The sequence below is a fragment of the Chelon labrosus genome (assembly GCF_963514085.1).
Source record: "Chelon labrosus genome assembly, chromosome: 23".
Taxonomy (NCBI): Eukaryota; Metazoa; Chordata; class Actinopteri; order Mugiliformes; family Mugilidae; genus Chelon; species Chelon labrosus.
In genome coordinates, this window is record NC_140356.1 from 19,141,602 (window position 1) to 19,163,260 (window position 21,659).

The 21,659-nt window shown below is 43.0% G+C and overlaps 2 protein-coding genes across 2 annotated transcripts in view; both read right to left on the minus strand.

Annotated features, from left to right (window-relative positions):
- Nucleotides 1–3,256: 3,256 nt before the first annotated feature.
- kcnj8 (potassium inwardly rectifying channel subfamily J member 8) lies at nucleotides 3,257–9,077 on the minus strand. The gene is made up of 6 exons (XM_084573772.1): nucleotides 8,501–9,077; nucleotides 7,740–7,888; nucleotides 6,037–6,197; nucleotides 5,813–5,952; nucleotides 4,333–4,549; nucleotides 3,257–3,608 (listed from the first exon to the last, which is right to left on the minus strand). The coding sequence occupies exons 1-6, from the start codon at nucleotides 8,845–8,847 to the stop codon at nucleotides 3,357–3,359; spliced, it is 1,266 nt and encodes a 421-aa protein (XP_084429898.1). The 5' UTR covers nucleotides 8,848–9,077; the 3' UTR covers nucleotides 3,257–3,356.
- A 2,347-nt stretch (nucleotides 9,078–11,424) lies between these two features.
- The window catches only part of abcc9 (ATP-binding cassette, sub-family C (CFTR/MRP), member 9), a 52,474-nt gene continuing 42,239 nt past the window's right edge, over nucleotides 11,425–21,659 (minus strand). The window contains exons 34-38 of the mRNA XM_084573246.1: nucleotides 19,387–19,495; nucleotides 16,540–16,643; nucleotides 16,324–16,457; nucleotides 15,627–15,689; nucleotides 11,425–12,973 (exon numbers count right to left, since the gene is read on the minus strand). Coding sequence (XP_084429372.1) covers nucleotides 12,836–12,973; nucleotides 15,627–15,689; nucleotides 16,324–16,457; nucleotides 16,540–16,643; nucleotides 19,387–19,495 — 548 coding nt within the window. The 3' untranslated portion in view covers nucleotides 11,425–12,835. The remainder of the gene's footprint in view (nucleotides 12,974–15,626; nucleotides 15,690–16,323; nucleotides 16,458–16,539; nucleotides 16,644–19,386; nucleotides 19,496–21,659) is intronic.

Below are 21,659 nucleotides of genomic sequence, written 5' to 3' on the forward strand. Positions count from 1 at the left end.
TCTCAGTACTGCCCGATCCACCTACTACTCTCACCTCATTCACTCTGGCTCCACCAACCCCAAGGCTCTGTTTTCTACAGTAAATAAACTCCTCAAGCCCAGCGACAATACCTCCAACTCATTCACCACTGACAAATGCAACTCCTTTCTCTCATTCTTCCAAACAAAAATCGACACCATTTACAACAACTTGTCCTCCTCTCCTGCCCCCACGGCCTGCACTCCCACTCCCTCACCTGCTCCTCCCCTCCTCACCTCTCAGCCTCTGTCTCAGTTCTCCCCCGTGTCACCAGGGGAGCTGCCCAAAATTATGATAGGCATGAAAACCTCTACATGTGTTCTGGATCCCATCCCATCTCACCTCATTAAGGACTCTTTACCAGCCATCTCCACACTCATCACAGAAATCATCAACTCCTCCCTCAGGTCTGGCTCAGTCCCCCGTTCACTCAAACTGGCTGCTATCACCCCCATCCTCAAAAAACCTGGACTCAACCCTGACATCTTGTCGAACTTCCGGCCCATCTCCAATCTCCCCTTTCTGTCCAAAATACTGGAGCGTATTGTCGCCACACAACTCAAAGCCCACCTCTGCTCAAATGACCTGTTCGAACCATTTCAATCCGGTTTCCGTTCCCAACACAGCACCGAAACAGCCCTCCTGAAAGTCACCAATGACATCCTCCTCTCCGCAGACTCCGGCCAGCTCACCATCCTCATCCTCCTGGACCTCACTGCAGCTTTCGACACCATAAATCACACCATTCTCCTCTCCCGCCTTGAGTCCTCCCTCGGCATCACTGGCACTGCACTCTCCTGGCTCAAATCATACCTCTCAGACCGACAACAATTCATCCACATCAACAACTGCACCTCCTCCACTGTTCCTCTGTCCCAAGGTGTCCCCCAGGGATCGGTGCTTGGTCCTCTCCTCTTCATACTTTACCTGCTCCCCCTTGGCAACATCATTCGCCACCACGGTCTCCATTTCCACTGTTATGCTGATGACGTCCAGCTTTATATCTCCACCAACTCCATCACTCCCGCCACTCTTTCCACTCTCTCCAATTGCCTCGCTGACATCAAATCCTGGATGCAGATCAACTTCCTCAAACTAAATTGTGACAAATCAGACCTAATCATTATCAGCCCCAAATCCCTCAACAACACCACAGACAGTTTCCGCCTCACCATCGACAACTCCACCTTGTCTCCATCCCCCAACAGCCGCAACCTCGGAGTCATCTTTGACAGTAACCTCTCCTTTGATCATCACATCAATCAAATCACCAGAACTGCCTTCTTCCACCTCAAGAACATTGCCCGACTCCGTCCATCACTCTCCTTCTCTGCTGCTGAAACCCTCATTCACGCCTTCATCACTTCCAGAATTGACTACTGCAACAGCATCCTCTATGGCACACCATCCAAAACTTTAAATAAACTTCAGTACATCCAAAATTCTGCTGCACGTCTGCTCACCCACACCCGCTCCCGTGATCACATCACTCCTGTCCTCCAGAAACTCCACTGGCTCCCAGTTCCACAGCGTATTCAGTTCAAAATCCTCCTCCTCACACACAAAGCCCTCCATAACCAGGCCCCTTCCTATCTCACTGACCTGCTCCATCGCCACAATCCATCCCGCAGCCTCCGTTCATGTGACGCAAACCTCCTTACTCCACCACTCAAGACCAAGCATCGAACCTGGGGCGACAGAGCCTTCTCTGCAGCTGCCCCCTCCCTCTGGAACTCTCTCCCCAAACACATCCGCGACTGTACCGACCTTCCTACCTTCAAATCTCTGACAAAAACACACCTTTTTAAAATTGCTTTTAATGTTTAGCTCAGTTTATTGTGTTTTTGATGTTATATTTCACATTGTTTTGCTAATTTGATGTCCTTTTTATGTAAAGTGTCTTTGAGTATCTTGAAAAGCGCTTTTAAATAAAATGTATTATTATTATTATTATTATTATTATTATTATTATATATTTACATTTCTAGACTCCAGATCAGATTAATATTTCTCACGTAACGTCTGAACAAGACATAAAAGAAACAACTTCACAAACACAGAGATTAAATGTTTGTTATTGTGCTCTCAGCTGGTACTGATGAACACCTATGCTGCAAAGAAGATTAAATATTTTAAATGGTGCAATCTCTGGTAAGCTCACAGTTTAAAGATTGTACTGATGCAAACCGGTTTAGTGTGAAAGTATTACGTTTTACCTCTGCTTTGTCTCCGTTCTCATGTGTTTGGGCTAAAAGCAATCCCCCATGTGGCCTTGACAACTTTTAAAGGTTCCGGGAGAAACCAAGTGTCAGATTGAAGAGGGGGGGATAGCAGCACATGTTCAGACACTGAACAGGAAGTGATAGGATGGATTTAAAACTTATTTCTTGGAGCAGATCGGACACTGACACTGATTTTTTTTATAACAGGTGGATGCTTTTATTCTGAAACGACGCAAAAGTGAAAATATACACATTACAGTACAGTACAGAGGTCGTCACTAGTTCTCAGTATTAGCAGTTAAACTGTGACTTTAAATCAACAAGAAAATATCACGGACGCTGTACATCTCTCCTAAAAACAGTAAAAAGGTGTTGGAAATGAAACCTGGGAGTGAGTGAATCAAATAATTTATTCTAATCATGTTGGGGAACAAGAACGTATTTGGGTTTTTTTTTGAGGTGTGAAGGAAGATGTTGATGTTGAAGGAGGGAACACAAGATTAGATCTGAAACATTTATTCTGATCATATTTTAGTATTTTATAGATTTCTTTTCCTTCAGTCCATTGTCTGCAGTGATTGCTCGTTTTGATTTTTTTCAAATAACCTCTTGTGAAAAACGAACATCGCAGTTTCTCTAAGTTTACACTTTATGATTAAACTGACATAAAAATATTAAGTTTACAACAGAAGAAGAAGAAAATGTTTGAAATTTCTGCAAAAAATTACTTGTTTAGTTGATTGTTTTCACTCCTTCAGTAAGTGCTGCAGCTTCTCATTAATCAAATGAAGTGTTTCAGTAAATAAAGTGCTAAAGAATGTTTGGCAACATAAATGATCAGTCTCTTGGCTTTTATTTGAGTAAACCTGATGGCTTTTTGTGTGTTTATCCCGGAGCCAGCTGTGTTTTTATTTTTTACACTTTGTTGGTCAGTGCAGAGAAATTGATCCGTTAGCTGCAGCAGATCGGCGAAGACCCGTAAACGCGAGTCTCGAGAAGCCGGGGAACAGAAGAAGAAGAAGAAGACGAATGAGTCCAGGCAGGGAAAGAGAAACACCCACGCTCCTCCTCCCCACCAGGAGGAGCAGGGCGGCCAGCGGCAGGCAGGCCTCATGTCAGGTGACGGCGTTCAGGTTCTGGCCTCCCTCGCCCGGGGTGAAGAACTGGACTTTGGGCGACACGAGCCCCGAGTTGTTCCTGCGCAGGCTGCCGCTGCTCCCTGCGCCCTTGCGCATGGAGTTGTTGCGGCGCATGGAGTTCCGCTTCCTCAGCGAGTTCTGGTGCGACAGCTCGCTCTTCTGAAGCGTCTGGATCAGGATGGACGGCTTCTCGTCCAGCTCTCTGGCGCTGCAGAGCGGCGTCGCCACCTTCAAGAACAACAACAAGATCGATGGGTCACTTGGTTCAGCGTCCGGCTTTCTGCTCTGGCTTTCCAAATGTCTTATAATTATATTCTGCATTTTAGACAATGTCTGCTAGCAAAGAAAAGGGCAAAACAAGACTTTTCTATTGGGGCAACTTCAAGAGTTTAGCTAGATTTATCATTATTGCCTGCAACTTGCAGGTTTCTGTCACCCATGCTAGACTGTTCAAAGTGTCCAACTGAGAAGCATGTTCCAAGCATGGGAACAAATTCCACCAAAAGCAAATAAAAACTAAAGAAAAAACAACTAATAATAAAAATTAAATTTGAAAAATAAAGATATAATTTAAATAATTAAAAGTATAAAACTTAAAAAATAGGAACTGAAATGGGGAAATGACGCTTAATATTTTGAAAACTATTTAACATGCTGGTTGTTATCAGTGTAGATGATGAAACTAAAAACTGGACGGTTCCTCACACTGTTTTTCTGTTAATTGTCAGTGTTGTCGTGGTGAATAAAAAGGAAGGACAGTGTTGTGCAAGTCCACACTAAACAAGAACTAGTTCAAAGTTCTGGTCACACAGATAAAAGTCAAGTAGTTCAAGTTCATAGTTCACATCTTTTCATTTTGAACTAAGGTAATTATGTGTTCAATTCACAGTTCACAAAAACATTCACTGAATGGTGTTCGTGCACAATATTGAGGAAGGATAATTACTTTTACCTTGACTGTATTTCCAAATTTGGAGTAGTCCACAGAGTACACGCCCTCCTCCTCAGTCACTATGGGAACGAAGCGGTGACCCCACTGGATCTCTTCCGACACGTACGAGGTCCGTGCCTGCGTGGTGATCCCCGTCGTCTCCACGACTCCCTCCAAGATGACGATGACCTCCAGGTCGCTGCACTGCAGCTCCATGGCCGACAGGTCGTACAGCGGGCTGAGGAAACAAAACACCAGAGTCGGTATTTTCCCCACAATGCAACAGGAAACACAGACTAAAAGGACTCACATCCACTGCACAAATGTTTTTTTCTTTTGTCCTGAAAGTCTGCGTTTTTCCAGCAGATGGAGCTAACGTGCTATGGCCTTGCAATTCAAATTTCATAGGACTTGTCCCCACAATGTCTCCCCTTAAAGAAAAGCAGCTGAAATATAGGTGATGACTATAAGTTTATGTCAATTTTAAGGCATAAATAGACAAACAGTCTCTCTCATAGATGAAAGATTTCCTGCTTCTACTCCTTGTTTTCTCACATCATCAGTTTAAAAACAAATAAAAGAAGAAATTTAAGCCAGCTGTGAATGAGTGTGACAAGTTCTGATGATCATTTTATAGACTAAAAGGTTCATTTATTAACTGGAGGTGCAGATTAAGCGTTTGTGATAATCTGTGTAATTTATTAAAAGCTTTTTGATGGTGTGGCTCTGTTTGCTTCATCAGACCGTGATCTTCAGTGGCCAGGTTGAGAATCACAACCTCCAAGTCTAAGGCCATGGTGCTTGGTGAGTTCCTGCCCCAAGTGAAAGAGTTCGACAGTAATGTGGGTGCTGTACTGGACCAACATGGTGAAGAGGGACTTTAGCTAATGATCTGACGGTCCAACCCTCACCTATGGTCACAAACTTTGGGTAGTGACCGAAAGAACGGCACAAACGACTAAATTTAGTTTCCTAGATAGAGGTAGGGTAAGGGCTTGGACATCCCAGGGGAGAAAGGGGTCCTGTTGTGGTGCTTCGAGCGTCTGGTGAGGATGCCTCCCTTTGGGGAACCCTGTTTGGGTGGCCAGTTGGGAGGAGAACCCGGGGTAGACCCAGAATTCACTGGAGGGATATTATATAGCTCGCCTGGTCTGGGAATGCCTTGGGATCCTTCAGGAAGAACTGGAATGTGTTGCTAGGGAGAGGAACGTCTGGAATCCCCTTCTTAGCCCGTTGCCACCGTAACCTTGGCTAATATGGAAATGGACGGTAGGGAATCAACGTTTTGTTGTCCCCAGATCTGATCCGAAGCCTGATCCCATCCTTAAATTACCAAAATGTCCTCCACTGGAGATTCCTAAAGGTTTTTCTATTCCTTGCATTCTCCTAGAAGTATCTCCTGGATCTGACCTGCCGGTTGGGAATCACCGACTCGTCCCGCTAATGGTCACAACAACCCTAATCAGACCCACATCACATTAGGTGCCTTGTGTTTTTGAACCTGTTTTTGTCGATGATGTGGCAGATGATGAGCGGCGCGAGGAGGAAGAGGCTGTTGCTGGCCACGGCGCTCTCCGTCTGCACGTCGATCTGATGGATGGGAATCACCTCCCCCTCCGGAGTGGTGGTCTTCCTCACCACCTGCAGGTCACGTAGACTCCTAATTAATTAACAGCTCTTCTAAATCAGAATCAGAATCGAGAAGTGACTGAGTGATCTGAACACCTGTAGCCTGACGGTCGCTCCTATGATCATGCTCTTCCTGAGGTCGCCGATGCGAATCATGAAGCACAGCCGGTTGTTCCTGACGGCGATCACTGCGTGGCGGCTGAAGATCAGCGTCTCTGCTCGACGGTTCGACTGAGCCGTCTTCATAAAGATGCAGCCTGAGGAGAGGAAGACACACAAACAGCAGATTAACAGGATTAAGAAAAATAAACAATGAAAAACTGTCACGAAAGAAATAATGGAAACCAGTGGTCAACTAGCATATCCTTTCTGAGCCTGTGTAGGAAAAAACTCTTCATACAAGCAGGTGGCAGTAGTCTGGAAACAGGAAGAGCTACTAATAGCTAGGAGGCTAAGAAGCTTCGAATAGCTACTGTTAGCTGTGAGTCTAGGAAGCAAGGAAGAGCAACTATTAGCTAAGGGGCTAGGAAACTAAGATGAGCAACTACTAGCTAAAATGCTAGGAAGCTAGGAAGTTGGGAAGAGCAACTATTAGCTAAGAGGCTAGGATGCTAAGAAGAGTGATTATAAGGTAGGAGGCTAGGGAACTATGAAGATCTACATTTAGTTAAAATGCAAGGAGGTTTGGAAGAGCTACTATTAGCTGGAAGGCTAGGAAGATATGAAGAGCAACTATTAGCTAAGAGGCTAGGAAACTAGGAAGAGCTGCTACTAGCTAAGATGCTAGGAAACTAGGAAGAGCTGCTATTAGTTGGGGGGCTATGAAGCTTCGAAGAGCAACTATTAGCGAAGAGGCTAGGAGGTTTGGAGGAGCTACTATTAGCTAGGAGCCTAGAAAGCTTCGAAGAGCTACTGTTAGCTGTGAGGCTAGGAAGAGCTACTGTACGTTAGGAGGCTAGGAAGGTAGGAAGGGTTACTATGAGCTGGGAGGCTAAGAAGCTTTGAGGAGCGACTATTAGCTAGGAGGCTACAAAGCTAGGAAGGGTAACTATTAGCTAAGAGGCTAGGAAACTAGGAAGAGCTGCTATTAGTTGGGAGGCTATGAAGCTTCGAAGAGCAACTATTAGCTAGGAGGCTACAAAGCTAGGAAGAGCTACTATTAGCGAAGAGGCTAGGAGGTTTGGAGGAGCTACTATTAGCTAGGAGCCTAGAAAGCGTCGAAGAGCTACTGTTAGCTGTGAGGTTAGGAAGCGCTACTGTACGCTAGGAAGCTAGGAAGGTAGGAAGAGCTATTAGTTGGGAGGCTAGAAAGCTTCGAAGAGCGACATTAGCTAGGAGGCTACAAAGCTAGGAAGGGCTACTATTAGCAAAGAGGCTAGGAAGCTAGGAAGATCAGTTGGTCTACAGTTTATTCATTCTAGACGATCACGTTGTTGTGAAAATTATTTGTGGATTTGAATGTTCAGATGAAGATGAAGATAAATAAATGAAAAGATCCCTCTGTGTTCTGTTTTTGAAAAGACGCTTCCTGAAGCCCTGTCCGTGTACAAAGTAATGTTGTCGCCGTCCACGTCTTTCTATTTGGTGAATTCAGCAAGTTTCCATTTTTCTTGGGCCGACCCTTCGTGACCTTTGGTCTGTCGCGGCCCCTTAAACTGAGCTTGGTGACCTTTTGGAGGTTCCCGACCCAAAGTTTGGATAGTCTGGCTTCAAACTACTTCACCTAAAACTCTTTGAGCTAACTTTAAGTTTAAAAGTTGACTCTCGAATGCACCTAAAACCTGGAAGCAGTGTCTTACCCAGCATGACGGCGTTGATGATGAGCCCCACTATGTTCTGCATGATGAGGACGGTGATGGCGGTCGGACACTGCTCTGTAATCATACGTCCCCCAAAGCCGATGGTCACCTGGACCTCGATGGAGAAGAGGAAGGCCGAGGTGAACGACCTGGGGGTAGGAAAAGGTGTCAAGACCTGCAGAAACTTTAGGCGCATGATCTTCATGCAGCTTTAGATCTTTAGTCATTCATCTTAAAACTCATTTTCACCCATTTAAGGTCTTTTACTTGTTCACGTATGAACTACTAAGAAACATTCATGGAGAAACTGAACGGAAACAAGAAAATGAATCAGTAGACAGTAACTGAGTAGATGTTCTTAGTTACTTTCCACTGCTGGAAAGGAGTGGAAGAAGAGGGAAGGAAGCCTGATGGAGAGGGAGGAGGAGGAGGAGGAAGGGAGAGAAGAGGGGGAGAGGGTGGGTGAGTTCAGAGGGAGGTGCCAAAAACCCTCCCCCTCCAGTCTTTTTGGTTTTATTTATTTCTCCTAAGAACATGGAGAGCAGACTTTTCATAACTTTGTGGCATAATTAATGTCCCTCTCTGCCTCGATTTAAAAAATGGAGGGCAAGGAAGAAGAAAGGAAGAGGAGGGTGGGAGGTTTGAGTCAAGTGAGGATGGACAGAAAAGAGGAGAGGAGGAAATATTAAAACAGTGACACCAAACACACTTTAACAGCTCAACATGAAACCTTTTTGACTCTGATCATACGGTTTTCTCACTTGACGTCTGTGACGCAGTGGGTCCGGTTCTGCCGGTCCGGGTCCAGGTCTCCGTGCGCGAACGCCACCAGCCACCAGCTCATGGCGAACAGCAGCCAGCTGCTGACGAACGTCGTGGTGAAGATGACCAGCGTGAAGCGCCATTTCAGGTCGACCAGCGTGGTGAAGACGTCCTGCAGGAATCGGCCCTGCTCGCGGATGTTCTTGTGCGCCAAGTTGCACGAGCCGTTTTTGGCGATGAAGCGCGCCTTGTTCACGCGGTCCCTGAACACCGGCTTGCGGGGCATCCGGGAGGCGAGCCCCGGCAGACCGAACTCCTCCGGGATGATGCTTTTTCTCGCCAACATCTTCTTTCTTTTCTTCTTCTTCTTCTGTTTCTCAATAAAGAGGAAAAAGAAGCGCCGAAGCCGAGTCTTCAGTGCGCCTTTACGCACGGGCACGACATATCCACCTGCGGGAAAACGCGCAAAGACGCACGAGTCCTTTCGTCTCCGTCGACTCTCGGGATCGTTTCGGAGTGAACGCAGCGCGCCGCCTCCGCTCAGCTCCTCTGAGGGCAGGGACGGTCTCCTCTCTCCTGTTGACGTAGTCCAACTTCCAGAGAGTCCAGACCCGCTCAGACCAGGGCTCTGCTGCCTTCAAGGACTCGTCAAGGACAGTGGGAAAAGACAAAGTCAAACCGAGACTCGGCTTACCTTAAAAGTTTATAGAAGCAGTTCTGAACTCCTTTTTAAACAAATATCAGTTCACAAATTGTCAAATTATTTGGCGTTTTATAGAGGGATGTGCTATTTAACTTGATTTATATGTCAGGTTCATCATACCCCTGTCTTCATTTAAATCTATTTCTACGGACATAAAATAATTAATGGTACCACAGTTGAGAAAACTTACATTTAAACATCAATTTTATGCATTTCCGTCCTCTTATCTGCAACTAGACTGACTTTAAACGTGACATCAAGACAATATTTCTTCTTTTTTCAGTGTCTTGGACGATTCAGAACACATTTTCAAAGTTAAAACACTTCAAATATTTTCAAAATTCGCCTCCAGGCAAAATAAATACCAGACTACATCACTGAGGATCATTTAAAAATAATAAAAAGTCAATTTTACATTCTTATAAACAGAAAATTAGTTATTAGTTGAAGATAAATTTGACAAAATATTGTAAAATATGTCCTAAAATCAGCTTGATTTAAAAACCTTGTTGCTCTATATATATTTGAATATTTAAGATATGATTTTTGTTCAAAACTAAGACAAAAACAAAACAAATAAATTAAATTAAATTAAATATGATGTTAAAGTTTTAATTCTTTATTTCTTCTATTAAGTAATCCGAGTCTCGGCCACCAGGGGGCGCCATTTAGCAACATATTCCACATTAGTGTCCTGCAGGTTTAAAAACCAGAAAAGCTTCACAAATCACTCAAAACAATTTTATTATCATTTCAAGAGTTAAAAAAAAAAAAAAAAAAAAAAAATAGGCACACATAATAAAACTTTGATATATATGTTTGAAAATCCTTCGATAAACTACAAATACAATGTACATTTTCTTTTTAAAAAAATCATCTAAAAATCAAATTGTGGCTGCGAAACGACGTCAGCATTTAAGCTGCACTCTTGAACAGCCACCGGAGCAAATGAAACCGTGTGCATAGCTCGGACAATCCCATATTTTTTGCAGCTTTACATTTGTTTTGTTCCCCGAAAGTTAAGAAGGAAGGAAAATACGCAAGATGTGATACAGAAATTACTTTAAAAGTGAATGATATGCACGGTTTGGATGGTCAAACAAATCATTTTTCTTTTACAAGGTGTGCAGAACAAGAAGCTGCATGAAAAAAAAAACACATTTTTGACGTTTGCAGCTCGTGCAGCAGACTAAACACGAAAGATTTAGAAGGCGTCAAAAGGAGGGAATCAGGAAGAGCTCTCGGGATATGGAGGAGAGAGGACAAAGAAAGAGCAAAGTAAACCTCAAAATGCTCCTTGCGTGTGATGTGTAACAAAAACACCTGGACGCGGTGACTTCTTGAGATGATAAGTACATAAAAAGTTGAACCAATCTATTTGGCATTCAGTCTGTACAATACAAAGTCATTTTAAAAAGTCTCTCCAAAAACACAATAATAATAATAAAAAAAAAAGGGGGGAGACTATAGCACCTCTCCCAGAGACACAGGACATGCGAGTCTCAAAACTTTAATGCACATGCATAAAATTATTTGAAGTTTTGAGCCACTTCTTGAGTCAAAGGGAGCAACGTGGGCGTCTATCCTCCCCCCAACACCAGAGGATAATAGAGTTCAGCAAAGCATGACCCCAGACAGACAGCAGGTTCACTGGCTGCAGGCCGAGCAGTGACACCTTACAGTGTTTGTACTAACGTAGCCGTAGACGTGACGCCGATAGATCAGAGTCAAGGAGGAGGAGGAGGAGGAGGAGGAAGTGGACCAGAAATATTCAAAGCTTTTACTTTGGAGCTGGTGTTTGCTCAGAATAAACACACGTAGGAACTGAGAAGCATTAGGCCTGATTTCAGATTTATTTCTGGTAAACTTCCACCCTCTTTACATTGAAGTTTGCCGCCGACACATCAGTCCAAATACGTTGCTCCAAGCGTCAGATCCTGTCTGAGACCTCAAAGATCCTCATGTTGGATTTGAGGATTAAAACTTCAGACTGCAGCAATCGGCGCCACCTCTACGGCCGAATTTAGGATTAAAAAGTTGTGTAAAATATTAAAGAGATTAAAATCCTCACCGGAGAGAGCGACGCTGCAAAAACACATTCATTCATTTTAATAAAAAAAATGTTTTTAAATAAATGTTTTATCCCTTTCTTCTTCTTCTTCTTCTTCTTATTGCATAATGTAAGTGCTAAATAGTATAAACTGATACAGGTTGTGTGTAATATAAAAAAGGTAACAAATATTTAGAAGATAGTTGAAAGATAATTAAAAATTCTATCAATATAAAATGACCTAAAAGTTCAAACACACCATCTAATATCTAAATTCTTGTTTGAATAACATGGGTAAGGCTATGCTTTTATCACTGTCCACAAAATGTCCCCAAGAAAAGACCAAAACTGCACCAAAAACAGGAAGTGAATTTACTTGCGACGGATTGATCCACATTTGGCGCTCTGGTGAGTACTCCTGTTGTATTCAGGATCAAATCATTGTTGATTTGGTTCTTCCTGGGATTCATCGACAGTAAGAAAAACTACAGATTATTGCTTCTTTAATTAATTAAAATCACAGGAATATTTGGCCGCCATCTTGGACCATTAATAAATTAAAGGGAGAATTCTGTCTGTGGTATTCAGATCTGGTATTAACTGATGTGATCACAAGTAGCATTTAAGTGGTCCGGTCTCAGTCCAATGCATCCCAAATTGTGTCAGTGGTTGCACGAAACCGGGAGATTGAGATCAGATCTCAAGTTCTGGCTGGGGACGCATATGGAGACGCTATGTTAACGGCAGATGTGAACACAGGTACTCGAAGCTGGACACTTGCGATCAGATTGCCCAAGACAGACCTCAATGCAACGTCCTCAGGCTGTTACATACTCTGGGAGAAGCAAGAAGTTAGTTCTTGCTCCTAAGGCTGTGAGAACTAAACAATGTCATTCTGCACATGCTGAATGAATGGCGTGATCCAACGGACACGGTCGTCAAAACCACTTGACATCTGAAAATAATAAGAAAAGTGTCTCTTGTGTCCCCTACATCTCCCACAATGCTTAGTGACCTGGCCAAAATGAACTTTGCTCTTGTTCTTGCTCACCTCGAGAACAAGAACAAATTTCTCCCTTCTTGCAGAGTATGCAACGAGCTTTAATGGGGCCTCAAATGCATTTTTCTATATGCCTCTGAATTTAAGCAAATCTTTTAACATTCTAAGCACTAGAATTTCTTTTTAATTGTTTTAAAAAGAAAGTAGAAAGTTAGCCGAAAATCCTTTAAATTTCCTGATTTTCCTTCAGACAAATGAAAAATCTGTTACTTGGATTAGTTGTTATCGTCATAAGACATGGTCTAGTCTTTAGAAATATTTTTATCTGTCGTGTTTTATTTGTAACGTACAGTGTCAGTGTGAAAAATGGTGAATAATAAATGGCGTGTAGACACATATCTCAAAAAGGCGTTATTCATCTGACTGTTGATGGTGATTCCTGACTTTTTCCTCCAAAAGAGAAGCTTCTCATTAAACAAACAAGCTTCCAGGGTGTGTTGTCGTCTCACTGATGTCTCATCAAGGAGATAATTCAGTAAAAAAAAGAACCAAACAGTCTGTCTGTCGGTCGTTGTGTGCGTCTACATGTCGGCTTTGACGAACGAAGCAAACATCCCGTCCTCCTGCTCCAAAAGAGTCTCGGGTTTGTCGTACTCCAGGATGTTGCCTCGCTTCATCACAATGACGAGATCAGCTGTGAGGATGGTGTGGACGCGGTGCTGGAGACACGAAAACAAGACACAATTAGTTTCCAGATGTAATGAGTTCGATAAGAATCTCGTGCAGTTTGCAGAACGTGAAAAGATAAATAATTACTGGATTCAGTGTTTTTTGGGAAGTAGCAGTGGATTGGTGGTCTACGTTTCATTTCTGGCTGTTAACGTATTTATAAACTATCTTTCTAGCACTTATTGAAGCTAAATCTTAAACATAAAGTCATTTGAAGTTCCCAGACTAAAGATGTTTGTGTGGAATCTCTGCCATTTTGCAGATGATGTTATCCTTTACGCTACAGATTTTATTTATACTTTTTATTGCCTTTACCTCAGTTGCATCTACAAAAATGTAACTTGTATAGTTGTGGCTATGACACAGGAAGTCGTGTACACAAAATAAGATCAAGTATAAACATGAGCCAAGAAAAAACGCCCCTACTGTTGGTGTCAAGAAACTTCAGAGGCGAACAATTTAGCAAGCTAACAAATGGTCGTGACTTAAAGGGGAACTCCGGCGCAAAATGAACCTGGGGTTAATAACACATGTGTACCGCGTTCGACCGTTCTCTGGTATTTGTTTTCATGCATTTGTTTTGTTAGTCAAATGTGATCAGTTTTCTTGCAAACCGCTATGTAGCGTATAACGCTAGCCTTCGGGGCACACCTACACATAAAAAGAAATCGCTATTTCTATACCACTAACAAGGCTCACAATATCACCACACTTACACGGTAGCAGAACTGTCTGTTGCCGTAAGAAAGCACTGAGAGCATAGAGAAGCACTGAACGAAGAGAGTTCAGTTTCCCCAAGATGGCGCCCGCCTGGATATGCGAGCCAGACGCGAACGGTACTGTATTCCTTTTTTAATAAACTGCCTGTATACTTGCAAAGTTCTCAATGCTTCAGTTTACATGTAGAGACCCTAGTTATGCTACCGTGTAAGTGTGGTGATATTGTGAGCCTTGTTAGTGGTATAAAAATAGCGATTTCTTTTTATGTGTAGGTGTGCCCCGAAGGCTAGCGTTATACGCTAAATAGCGGTTTGCAAGAAAACTGGTCACATTTGACTAACAAAACAAATGCACGAAAACAAATACCAGAGAACGGTCGAACTCGGTACACATGTGTTATTAACCCCAGGTTCATTTTGCGCCGGAGTTCCCCTTTAATGTAGGAAATGCAAAGTCGCAATGAAAGGACAAGGACCACCTCCACTATTTCTAAAAACAGTTACAGCTTGTGAACTCTCCAAAATTAACAATAATAATAATATTGAATTTGGCCAATGCAAGGAAGTGGCGACACTTTGTTCATATTTATATCCAATGTATGGTGTTAACACCGAGCACTAAGGCCCCGATCAGACCTCACATTAATATCTGTCCCATTCAAGTCGCTCGATTCAAGGACTCATTTAAGTGATCCGGTCTCCACATGTGGAGGTGGTCTGGGACACATTTAACTTCATTCCTTTGGTAGTGTGAACACATAATGAGTCCTGGGTCACATTAAAGACCACCTACTCAACAGGGCTGATCTGAGGAAGAGGATATTAACTTATTCATTCAACCATATTTTATATGTTTTAAAATATTCTGTCCTTGGTTCCAGTGGTTATTTGTGTACAGAGCATGAAACTGGGAGATTTAGATCAGATCTTAAGTGCTGGCTGGGGACGTACATGGAGATGCTATGGTAACGGCAGGTGTGAACACAGGTACTCGAAACTTGTACTGGTGCTCAAATCAAATTCAAGGTCTTGACCCCGATTTATTGTATTAAAGGACTGGGGTCAGAAACTTGACCAGGATTAGGTTAAGGCCTAAACCTAGACAAGTGGTTTGATGACACAAGCTAAAATGTAAATTAGAGTATAAGCAACAACTCTGCAGACTGAAGCCAAATGACATGCACGTGAAACGTCTGGTCAAAGAGCATGCAGTCGTTTATTTCGTTTGGTACCAACCAGGCTTTCAGTGGTGGCAATGCTTCGGCAGACCCAGACTCAGACTGCAGCTCTGACTCAACCAGGAAAACAAGAAAAAAACTGAAAGAGGAAAGTGGAAGGAAAAGAAGGAAAGAGAAAGAGACAGAGAGAGGGAGTCTGTTCTCGTCCAGGTCTACTTGTGAGTCCGCACTAGAACACCGAAGAGGCTCTCCTCCTGAGCTAGCAGGTTGGACGCCGAGTCGCTTTCCACCAAGATCCCTGAGGAGAAGACCAACACCTGCTCGGCGTCCAAGATAGAGGACACGCGGTGCTGCCGACAGGACGAGGGGGGACGGGAGTGAAGAATAGGAAAGAATCGAAGTCAGTAGGGAAAAGTGAGATGAGGAAAGGCGGAAGTTTAGTAATGAAAGTAAAGGAAACGAACACAGAATCACAAAGGTCAGAAAAGGGAAACCAAATAAGTGAAAGAAGAGAAATCCATAAGGAGCTATCCCACTATGTTACAATTAAAAGGTAAAAGATGCAGGAAAGGAATGAATACAGAATCCTTACGGGAAGTAATGAATGATAGATGTACATAGAGCTCATACCTGCGTCTATGAGCACTGAACAGACCTGAGCTAACGTCAGGACTGGATTTGGATCATTTGCGTCTCTGTTTGCTTTATTTACAACAACGAGCAGGAGAACAGGCTGAAGGACTTACCGCGATTGTTACGACCGTTCTGTCCGCAAACGCCGTCATCACGACCTTCTGTAAGATGTTCTCCTGCAGGGAAAAGGAAGACAAGGAAGCATTTAAACCGTTGTCTGTGAAGGTTCTTGATCATCCAGGTCATTTGGCTGAAACTGGGCAACTTGTTGGTTTTCTTGAAGACGTTTCATCCAAGCCTTTAGTCCTAAAAGACCGGTGGGGGTTCGGGGATTGAATAGGAACATCTGTGGGTGTTGTTCACCTTGAACTCACATGACTAGAATCTGTTAATGACCAGATACTCGCGTCTATATTGGGGAAACAGTTTGATCCTGTTGTCTTTTCAACAGTTCATCAATGCCCGGAAACTCAAGTCTCAAGGCGAAAACGATGGTGGAACTTTTCCAAGTGCAAGATCCAAGATCCCAAAGTGCATCTCTATTGTGCCCCGTTGGAGCAAACCAAAGCCTCCCCAAGTGCATCAAGAAACTCTACATGTCCAGTTGCCCCTCTTTCTGCGTTTCTGGGTATGCCATGACCTGGATGCACTTTGGGACAAGCATCCCTTGGCTAGTGCAAGGGTACAACTCCTCCATCATTCATTTAGATCTGAAGACTTGAACAAAACGTCTTCAAGAACAGTCTACAAATCCAGTTGCTCTTGTTTAAGCTTTGGATATTTAAACCTTTTAAATCTGACTTCACACACCGTGGCCATGTCTATAGACGCCGTGGCTTCGTCCATGATGAGGATGCTGCTCTTTCTGACAAACGCTCTGGCCAAACAGAAGAGCTGCCTCTGCCCGACGCTGAAGTTCTCTCCGCCTTCTGTCACGACCGCATCTGCAACGAACAAATGCGTTAAAAGAGGTGGATTCTACAATCAGTGCAAATAGAACTTGTTTTGTCTTTAGCGCTTGTGCACCTAGTCCTCCAGGCAACGCTTTCACCATGTTCTTCAGCTGAGCGATCTCCAGTGCCTCCCAGAGTCGGTCATCAGTGCACATCCTCTCCGGGTCCAGATTAAACCTGGAAGACAAGAAGACGTCCTTACTCCGAGGACTCAACACACAGCAGGTGCAGTCTCGAGCATATTCACAGAGGTAGAATGACTTTATGTTGGACAATCCTGAGGACTAGCTGAAACCTACAAAGACTGGAAAAACTTTGAATCTCTGTCAATGACGAAAAGACGAACTTTTTGAACTTAGGCCGGTCAGTAAAGGCAGAAAGATGTGACAGAACTTTGTAAAATTAAAGTTTTCTTCAGGTAAAGATGTGTGTTTACACAGTGAAATTACACATATAATCTGCAGCACATGTTTGCAGAATTTGTTTAATGGTATTAAATTTCTACTTTTAAAGCTCCTCTACTTCAACATCTTGCATGAATATATAAAAAAAAAACTGTTGCATGCATATGCTGCCAACCTTTTAGTGTACATGCATGTTTAGTCTTGAACCAGAAATGATCCTAAACGGAGCAGAATTTTAGCTCCATTTGTACATTTTAAGACGTGACACAGGAGACGACGACCAGCAGCTGGATTTTGTACAAACTGCAGATGACGAAGAAAGTCTTGGCTCTACGTGAGTACACGAGATGTCATAATGTAAACAGGATGAAACTAAAATACTAATGACCTTTTCATAAATCAATAAAGTTGCTGACAATGCCAATATTATGAACAGTTATGAGTAATGAAATGGACGTTAGCATTCAGCTAATAATCAGAGTAAAATACCTCAAGTATTAATCAGAACAGACTGACCATGAGGCACTTTTAGTGTCTTTGCCGTGAAAGAATTGTGGAATATTGCACTGTAAAAAAATAAACTGCTCAGGTCATAACATTATGTCCACCTTCGTAATATTGTGCAGGTCTCCCTTGTGGTGACTCATCAGAGAATGGACATGGGCCTTCTGAGGGTGTCCTGTGGTGTCTGGCTACACAATTTTGTTAGTGGGGGGGTGGGGGGCCTTTGAGGGGAGGGGCCTCTGTGGATCATCCCACAGATACTTGATCACTTTGGGATCTAGTGAATTTGGAGGCCAAGTCAACACCTTGTGCTGTTCTTCACGTTTTTTATTTAGTTGTTCCTAAAGCGTTTTTGTGTGCGTCCTGCTGGGGATGGCTGCTGCCATTAAGGAGTGTCATTGCTATGGGGTGGGGGTGCCTGGTCTGGTCTAGGTGGGTGCTACATGTCTAAGTAACATCCACACCAATGAATGCCAGGTCCAGAAGTTTCCCAGCAGAACACTGAATTGTTACAAGATGGTTTAAACGTTATGTGCTTCTCCTGTCAGTGGTCATAATGTTGTGGCTGATCGGTGTACGTGCTATTAGATAATAACTTTTGAAATTTAAGGGGGAAAACCTGCATAAATAAAGTGTATATGTGCGACTGCGCCTGAACAGCGTGAAGCAGTTACTGTCGACCATTCACCTCAGGCTGACGTTCACACGTTCATCGCCTCCCTCCCTTTCTCACACACAATTATCCAGAGCGGCATGTCTGTCCAAACAAACAGCCAGTGCTCTTTGTCTTTTATAACAAACACAGAGTCTCAGTGTAATCTGGCCGTGAGCGTTCGTGGCAGAGAAAGACGAGGGAGACGGAGCGACCTCCTCGCTACGTGACGTCTGCGACAGAAGAGTCAGCTCAGGTTCCAGCCAGAGTTCCCACTGTGTTTTCAACCGCTAACCCCGCAGCTGGGACTCGGTGTCGTCATGTGACAAGCATCTTCAGGACAAAAACACTGAGAGAGGATTCTTCTCTTGCGCCGAGTGTCGCCGCATTTTTTTTTTCCTCCGATCAGATATGGTGATGATGATGATGATGTTTTCCATTGTGCAGAATTAAATGTGAGACTTTATCTGACTTCCAGAGAAGAGTAAATCAAACCGTGACACACCCAGGGCAGCTTTCAAATAGCAAAGTTCTCACCTCTCAAGCAGAGAAAAAAATGCAGTTCCTGAACCGACCACTAGAGACTTTGTTTCAAAAGTGAGTCAATTTCGTGCAAAAGGTGACCCCTTTGTCTACTCTTACCCTTCTGTCTATCAAGCCCCACCCCAAACGATCCGATTGGCCCAGCAGATCTTTGCGAGCATCTTCAGTTCCCAATGGGGAGACTCCAGACCAACTTTCCTCCACAAAAAAAAATTGTGGGGATATTTTTTGCTATTTCCAAAATATGCAACTATACAACAGAAATAAGCATGTTTACAGCCTGATACAAGAACAATTTTGGTTTCTAGAGCTAATTTCTCCACTTATGACGACTGTGTGGGTGAGAATCTTCATAAAATTTACCTGTTTAAATTAAATCAAGGCTTAAAGTTTCGCATGACTGAGGGCACCGCTGCGCTAGACGTCCTCACAGGGCTGCTAGCCGTCTTAAGCCTTCACCTCTTTGGCCTTCACCGCGCTGAACTTCAAAACTGCTCAGAGCTTAGTACTTTTCGGCTTTGCACTTTTCGTTTTCTGCACTAGAATCTCAAACATAATTTTGTTGTTACCTCTCTTTAACCTTTGAAGAATAATTTTTCTGATTTGTCTATGAAGTTATATGTTTTAAGGCGGCATTACGATTGCTAACGCAACGAATAAAGAAAAACAAAACATGACTTTTGGAGCATGTGCTGGTGACCACATTAAAAGGGCTCGAGATCCTGATGGTTTACAAATGAGCAAGACTGAGCTTGTTTAAAATAATCTACTGCAGCTTTGTTTAATTGTGTGTGTGTGTGTGTGTTTGTTTTTATACCTTATCGAACCACTGAACAACACAGGATCCTGGAGGATGATGGAGAGCCGCGACCGGAGAGTCGGCAGAGGGAGCTTACAGATGTCGATCCCATCGATGATGATCTTCCCTGCAGAGACGCAAACACACGTCTTAATAATCAAAAGTGTGGTTATCAGTTTCTAATTCCAACGATTAAAGGACCTGGAAGCTTGAGATCTATTTCAGTTTATTTATTTTTTTCGCGTCAATAACAGTACAGTTTGCGTCACAGAAACCCAAAGCCCTTTAAACAGAAAGAAACCTTGAGATTAAATGCAAAAGATCTCAGAAGATCTCAGAAATGTGTGTCAAGTGTCCACTGACTGGTTCTAGGTTCATGAGCAAAGGTTTCCATCTTCTGATTGTGTAGTCTACAAGACAACCCTTGAGTTTATTGAACTATTTGTTCAAACCTGACATGTGGTCAATTCTAAAGGTGGTACAGTTGCATTTAAGTCAATGAAAAGACACAGTTAGAAGCAAGTTTGGCGGAAATTACGTGTCCAAATCTGTATTAATTGGGAATTTGGTGCTACAGTTTTGTCAGGTTTACTCATACATCTTTAACATTTCAAAGCTGGAATTGCCTCCTTAAAGGTTTCTGTTCTAAATGAAACTATTTTAAGTAAATATTTTAGTTCTGTTGAATACGCTGTTATATTTTTAATGGGTAATGAAACCAAGAATGTTCTGTACAGTTCAGTCAGAGGGGCTACCACCAGGACGCGGCTCTGCTTTTATTTCACGGCTTTATAAGGAAATGCTGTTGACACAATGGTTTTAATTTACTGTTAAATGAAATGTCTGCCCAGCTGTGTGTGTGTGTGCATGGAAAAAGTGACTGTGTAATCTCATCTTTGTCCGAATAATCTGTCTGGGAGCAGCCGTTGTGGTGCGGAGTAAAAACAGAACGATACGATTACGGCTCGCTTTCAAAGTGCAATAAATAAAAAAGAGAGAGACAGCTTGAAGAGTTTACGGCTGCAGCCTTTGAAGAACTACGAACTGGAGTCTGCAAGCGTCTGAAGGAAAACAGGTCAAGTCCTTTGTTACGTCCTTCTTGTGACTCGTTGATATAAGAGTCTACTTCAGGACCTCTAAAGAAGTAAAACAACACATACAAGAACAAAAGGGAGCATCACACTAAGAAGGACCTGCTCCAGGGTTTAAAAAAAAATAAAAAAAAAGAGCTGAAATGTAAGAAGGCACGATAAATAAATACTTTCTCCAACATAAACAAACACTACTGTAATACAGAGTGGACTGAAGATGAAGGAGGACGGAGAAAAAACAGATGATGAACTTAGTCATGGTTTAGTTTGAACAAACCCTGCACCATATCTATAAAATAAATGCTCTGTCATTAAAGCCTGGACTTGCCTGGCTACATTTATTATTGTGTAGGTCTCCCTTGTGGTGACTCATCAGAGAATGGACATGGGCCTTCTGAGGGTGTCCTGTGGTGTCTGGCAACAGAATGTTGTTAGTGGGGGTCTTTGAGGGGAGGGGCCTCTGTGGATCATCCCACAGATACTTGATCAGTTTGGGATCTAGTGAATTTGAAGGCCAGGTCAACACCTTGTGCTGTTCTTCATGTTTTTTTTTAGTTGTTCCTAAACCATTCTTGTGTGCATCCTGCTGGGGATGGCTGCTGCCATCAAGGAGTGTCATTGCTTGGGTGGGGGTGCCTGGTCTGGTCTAGGTCAGTGCTAGATGTCTAAGTAACATCCACACCAATGAATGCCAGGTCCAAAAGTTTCCCAGCAGAACACTGAATTGTCACAAGATGGTCAATGTTATTCACTTCTCACTGTCAGTGGTCAAAATATTGTGGATGATTGGTGTACATGGACAATATTCAGTATCAGATCTGCTGGAAATATAATAGAAGAAGTTCCCTAACTTGATTGCCAACCGTGAATGTCTAGAGTAGAAGAAGGTGACCAAGATGTCTCCACGTCTCCAGTGTCGTTGTCTACATTGATTCCAGCTTCGTTCATCTTTTCAAACACTTATTGTTTGAAGAACTGGTTGTTTTTCTACCTCCATGTTTCTGTCCCTCCTGGACATCTAAATGCAGCAAGAGATTATCCTTTCACAAATGGTTTTCTTTGACGTTTTTGGACTCACTGTGACATTAAAATGCCCCTAACCTTCTAACCCTACAGTTAGGACCAACTGCTTCTACTAGATTTTATTGTTCACATATTTTTGCATCATCTACTGTTTCTGGATCTGCTTCTAACCCCTAA

Coding starts and splice junctions, on each gene's coding strand:
- kcnj8 (XM_084573772.1), bottom strand. CDS start 8,847: ATGTTGGCGAGAAAAAGCATCATCCCGGAGGAGTTCGGTCTGCCGGGG. Junction 6,198..7,739: donor CATCAACGCCGTCATGCTGG/GTAAGACACTGC, acceptor TCCTCTCCTCAG/GCTGCATCTTTATGAAGACG. Junction 4,550..5,812: donor CACATCATCGACAAAAACAG/GTTCAAAAACAC, acceptor TTGTTTCCTCAG/CCCGCTGTACGACCTGTCGG.